At 52.9% G+C, this 5,689-nt stretch overlaps 1 protein-coding gene across 1 annotated transcript; it reads right to left on the bottom strand.

Annotated features, from left to right (window-relative positions):
* Positions 1-592: 592 nt before the first annotated feature.
* On the bottom strand, positions 593-3,592 carry CHST14 (carbohydrate sulfotransferase 14). Its single transcript, XM_079125977.1, has one exon. It carries the CDS (start codon positions 2,542-2,544, stop codon positions 1,414-1,416), a length of 1,131 nt encoding a protein of 376 aa, XP_078982103.1. The 5' UTR covers positions 2,545-3,592; the 3' UTR covers positions 593-1,413.
* Between the last annotated feature and the right edge of the window lie 2,097 nt (positions 3,593-5,689).

Below are 5,689 nucleotides of genomic sequence, written 5' to 3'. Positions count from 1 at the left end.
GCTTTGAACTTGCCATCCTTCTGCCTCAGCCTCCCAAGACACTAGGATTGTAGGTATGCATCACTGTACCCAACAAATGACCTCTTTTTACTTACACAGCAATCCCTTTTTTGTTTGAAAATGTTTTAGGACACTCCTTACTCAAAAAGTATTTGTGAACCAGACATAGTGACACATAACTATAGTTCCAGCTACTCTGGAAGCTGAGGCAGGAGAATAGTAAGCTTGAGGCCAGCCAGGTCAACTTAGCAAGACATTGTCTCAAAATAATAAAAAAAAAGAAGTATTGAAGTATTTTTGCCTAAGAGGAGGTGGACTCCATGTCTCCTACCCACCCTTTTCTTCTAGGAAGAATCGGGCAGGTATACTCTGGACCTGGGGCTATTCCTAACTGGATTTACCCTATGGTGACTGTTGGAAGCCTCCAATGGCTCCATGATGTGGTAATGGTCCACTGGACCAGCCCGAGCAAGTTACTCCTTGTCTTACTGTCTCTGCCTACAAGCTCTCTATTCTGACCTGGGAAGACAGATATCTAGGAGACCTGCTGGACTCACAGGAGCTCAGAAGGGGAAATCACAGAGAAGCTCACTTTGTATACAAAACAGCTTTATTAAAATTCAGCTATTGAGGGGTGGGGGGAGGCTTACAAAAATTCTATAAAAGTACAAATTTTAAATAAATTCATCAGAAACGTGGCAGCCAGATATGTCAGCCAGTCACAACCCCAAAGGCCTTGCAGGGAGGGGAGGATTACAGAGGAGGTTCCCAGGACCCTTGGAAGAGGCTAGGCACAGGGGTCTTTGGATGCCTCCAGGGCCTGGTCCTGGAGCTACTAGCAAATGTCTGCTTCAGTTTGCCTTTCCTTAGAAAAATGAAAAGAATCTGGCAGGTGTAGGAACTTCTGGGTTTGGAGCAAAAAGGCACAGAAGTCATTTATAAGGCACAACTGCTCACTTCAGTCTTGAGGCACATGAGGTGGACCAGTGTGGGGGTCAGAGCCACAGAGACCCTGACTCTGATCATGCTCCTGGCTAATGTCATATCTGGCCACAGGTAAAATTAAGGTGGACCAGGAACTGTACAATTCCTATAGCCAGAGGCCTGGAGCCACTATTTAGATCAGGTGTATTTCTTCATGAGCAAATTGGTGTCTGGCCCTGCCAAAGTAAGGATCATATTGGCCTCCAAGAGATCCCCCAATGGGTAGAAGGAGGCTTCCTGTTTAAATCTGCCTTCTTAGTCACTATAGGCACCCACTCTGGGCAAAGAACTCCTGAGAGCAGCCCCTGCCATCCAGGCATCTAGAGAAGTCCCAAGACCCAGAACCATTGTTTTTCAGAAAGACAAGCAGAAGCACAAGAAGCTGGAATTAATATCAGCCCTCAAAAGCTGCTGGCCCTGTACCCAATGTCACTGGCGACAGGCTTCCCTGGTGACATTAGGCAGTGGATAGGCAAAGAGAGAGAAATCCAAGATATACTTGGGCAGCACATCTTGCAGCAGGGCCCATGGGGCACTGCACAGGTGGTAGTGCAGGCTTTCAGGGCTGGCAGGTCGGTACCAGGCCTGGCGAGCTGGGAACCGGACATGGGGTGGTGCCCGCACCCACTCCAGCACCTGGTTGGCATCCGCCTCCAGCCTCTCATAAGAGCCCACAAAGTCGTAATGCACTGCACAAGGTTGGCACAGGTGGTACACAGGCATCCAATGCTCATTCATGCGCTCAGGATCCTCATCCACCAGGTATCTCAGGAATTCAGGGAAGGTGACATCATCGCCTGCAGGGCTGGGTCCAGCTCCAGCCCTGTACCGCCTCACGATCTCGGCCCCATACCGTTGCTGGTACTCTCGGATCTCGCCAAACTTGTTGCGGTAGGCAGATAGGAGGCGTTCCAAGGGGTCCCGCACAAATAGGAACTTGAAGTAGTGCTGCAGACGGTATCGAATCTCCTCAGGTCGCAGATCTGCCAGGAACACCAGGTCATTGTGGTGGTCCATCTTGAGGCGGACGTCCACGCTGTCTAGGACGCCTGCCAGCACCTTCAGCACCCGCTTCCAGTTAGAGCAGGCCACTTTAGGGACATAGCAGTAAAGGAAACGGTAGCGGTCACTTACGAGAATGTGACGCAGCAGGGTGCGCCGCTGCCCCACCGGCAAGTCCCAGGGGTCCTGGGGCATGCCAGGTTGTCCACACACCGCCCGCAAGGTCCGATTCCGGACATCCTGCCGCACTTGCAAGTCCGAGTCCCCAGAATCCAGGGACAGTCCCCCAGGCTTGGGGGCTGTCCCGCGCCAGGCCGCGCCCTCGCGGCTGGGAGGGTGCAGGGGAAGGGGTTTCATCTCCGCCAAGATACCCCGCTCGATCATAAGCAGCAGCCCGCTGGAGGCCACGATCACGCCGAACATCAGCATGGACGGCAGTAGCAGGGGCGGACCCCCCAACCCGGCCCGGGCTCTGCCCAAGGGGGCCCTCCTCAGCGCCCGGCCCAGGGGCTCGGCGCCATTTGGGGCCGCCAGCGGGGTCAGCGGGCGGGGGAACATGGTGCTCCCGGCGTAGGGGGCCTGCGAAGGCCTGGCCGACCCGAGCGCTGCCAGGGTGATGAGCTGGAGTTAGGGGTAGGAGGAAGGTTTGGGCCTCAGAGACCCGAAGGCCGGGGGAAGAGGAGGGGTTATGGGCGGCCCCGGCGCACCGGGGTGCCGGCTCCCGGGCTGCGGCGCCGGAGCGGGCGGCGGGCGGGCGCGGCAAGGGACCAGGGCCGGATGTCCCGCCCGGCCGCTCTCCGCCCCCCGGCCCGTGGCGACACGGGCGCGAGGGCGGGCCCACGCCAGGGGCGGGGACAAGGGCCGATGCCCCTGCGGTAGGGTAGCAGGCTGGGGAGGGTGCTTGTGGACCCCCACCAGGGAGAGGGCGCCTGGGCCAGGGTCGCCCCAGTTCCCCTGGGGCTGAGGGACAAACGCTTGAAGAAACCCTGAGGGCGGGAAAAGAGCCAGGCGGGGGTACCATCCCGCAGCGCGTGTCCCCTGGGCACTGGATCGAGGACCGCAACACCCCGCCTCAAACCCTGTCCTAGCGGAGGCCCTCCTCCAACAGTGGTTCTGGAGGCAGAGAGGCCCGAAGCACTTTCTGAGAGTCTATACAGGAGGGAGGCCTGTCTTTCTGGCTGGAAGCAGTCTTCAGTGAGCTTACTTCCCCATTCGTCCTCACGTCCCTCAGGTCCTGACCACTCAAGAAAAGAAGAGCAAGGCTGTCAGGCACTGGTCAACGTCTCCATGGTGACCCTTGGGTTTAGCAATACCTGGGGACTTGAGTGTTTATCCACTGGGTGGGATACTAAAATGACTGGAATGAACCCCTCCTTCAAGTTTGAAGCAGGGGGATAACTGGGATACTCTGGGCAGGGGCTAATGACTAATTGATGCCCCTGGACCCCTAGTATGACCAGTACACATCTGAACGGTGAGCTGGAGGGCACAGAGAAGGAGGGAAACAGCAAGCAGCTCAATGGCACCAGGCTAGTCCTGTGGATTAGAGACAGATCCTGGAGTGCAGTGGATGTCAGTAGCCAGCCTGTCCCGATCTGAATTGGGAAATTAAATATGCCCACTTGACTATCCTACCTAAGGGGCACCAGCAAAGTCCTGTAGCAATACAATTACAGCCCAAGTGTAGTGAGGCAAGTGCCAGCTAAGTGTATTGTATTCATTATCTCTAGTTGTCACAGCCAGCATGTGGGCATTCTCTTGTATAGCAAAATTAACAAACAGGCTCAGGGAAGTTGAGACTCGACCAAGTTGGTCTTATTCTAAAACCTTAATTCCTAAATTATGAACCTTCAGAGATTAATAGAACACAACATGGACTGGATGGGAGGGGTTAGGAGCTGACCTGAGGACAGGCTGTAGAGGCAAGGCAGTGGGGTGTTGATGGAAAAGGCACAGAAGATGGAGCACAGAGGAATGGAGCTACCATTGATCAGTTGGATGAGGGGGTTCTGAAGGAGAACTAAAGAGCTCATGGAGAGCCACTCAATCCCAGCAACATGAGAGCCAGAAGAGCAAGAATTCAACAAGTGAAGGACAGGTCTGAGAAGCCTAGAGCAGACTCCCTACCACCAGTCTGAATGTGGGGTGCACCTTCTGGTCACCCTTTAAGTCTTTTACCACCTTGCTTTCTGTTTCCCAATGGCATTAAAGGTATAGAATTCTGGTGGTAGGATTATTTTCTACTGCAATCAATCCCCCCCCCCCCCCCAATAAGTACATTTTTATACTAGGAGAAAAAAGGCCTTTAAAGAGTCTTTGACAGTTTGGCTGCACGTGCTGACTTCTCTGTTTAGAGGGCAGTTTTCTGCTTTAGCAGTCGGTGAAGCAGTCTTATTTACTCTGGGGGGAGTCTTTGGGCAAGGTGCTTATCTCTGCACCAGTTTCCTGCCTGTAAAATGAGGATAGGCTAACACCCATCTCAAGGAACTCTTGTGGGCAGCATACTGATGGTAGTGCTGCAGCCAGTCCATAGTGGTATCCATGCCACTAATAACGTTTAAGAGAGTTCCAGGGTTGGACACCCTATGCCAACCAGGAATCCCCACAGCACTACAACTGCCCCACCTTGAGCCAACACTAAGGCATCAGGGCAGCAACTGGGCTGAATCAGGGGTCCAACAAGTCACAAGCCCTGGACCCCATAATGTGGCCTTTATTCCCTCAGCAAGCAAGTCATGCTGGCTGCAAGACACTGAGGTCCTAGGTTGGGTTTTCTGCTAGCCAGTCACCCAAGGTGATGAACAGCTCCCATGTCATTGGCCAGGTAAGGGTTGGTTACCCAAGGATTTCACACAGACCATGAGTCAAGAAGTCAACTTCAAGTTCCTATTCCTGTCTCCTCTCCACAGTCTCTCTACCCCCTAATTTCCTGCCCTTCTTGTCTTACTAGCCTCAGTGAGCATACATGCTGCAAAGGGTAATTAAGCAGGGCTCCCAAATAAGAATAGTGAGTCCCTCCATATTTACCCACCAAAAAATGACAGGACACACAGGAAATTATCCTTGTTCTAAATCAATACAATTTCTCAAATTTATTTATTTTTTCTTAAAGAAGTACTTCTAATCTCTGTCAAAAGGGAGGTGAGGAAATGTCCCCGCCTCCCTTGTAACACTGAAATACAGATCTGGGAAACCAGATCGACACACACAAAAAGTGCATTTTTACAAAATATCAACTAAAATATTATTTTTTTACATGGATTATGTTTCCATTGAAATTCTACCAGCTGCATTTTTCAGGTCGAAAAAAATTTCACATCTAAGAGATTTCAAAAGCATTTAAGTTTTGGGCAGCAGACCCCTGCCTTTTGGGAGGAGGGGCCCTGATCTCCTCTCCTATAGGTGAGGCTGGGCTCCTTGGCAGCACCCATGGGGAATGGGGCAGGACTCCAAGGATGGCTCTCCAGGGGTCCCCGGCTGCCACTCTGCCAACCTCTTTTACTACCCCACCTTCCTAGACCAACACCTACTCAAACAGCTTATTTCATATAAGGGACCCAAGTCCCCACTTCCCTGTCAGGTTTGGGATCAGTTTCCCAAGCAACAAAATTCACCTCTGAAGCCTCCAGGCCACCACCCAGCCCAACCCCCTGGACCAGTCACGGCAGCCCAAACCTGTCTTCTAAGACCGTCAGGGAGAGGC

Source organism: Sciurus vulgaris, assembly GCF_902686455.1.
Source record: "Sciurus vulgaris genome assembly, chromosome: 2".
Classification (NCBI taxonomy): Eukaryota; Metazoa; Chordata; class Mammalia; order Rodentia; family Sciuridae; genus Sciurus; species Sciurus vulgaris.
Note: the sequence above shows the minus strand (reverse complement) of the source record. Positions and strands in the feature narration are given on the sequence as shown.

Excerpts from the sequence above, each read along its gene's own strand:
- CHST14 (XM_079125977.1), bottom strand. The coding sequence starts at position 2,544 with ATGTTCCCCCGCCCGCTGACCCCGCTGGCGGCCCCAAATGGCGCCGAG.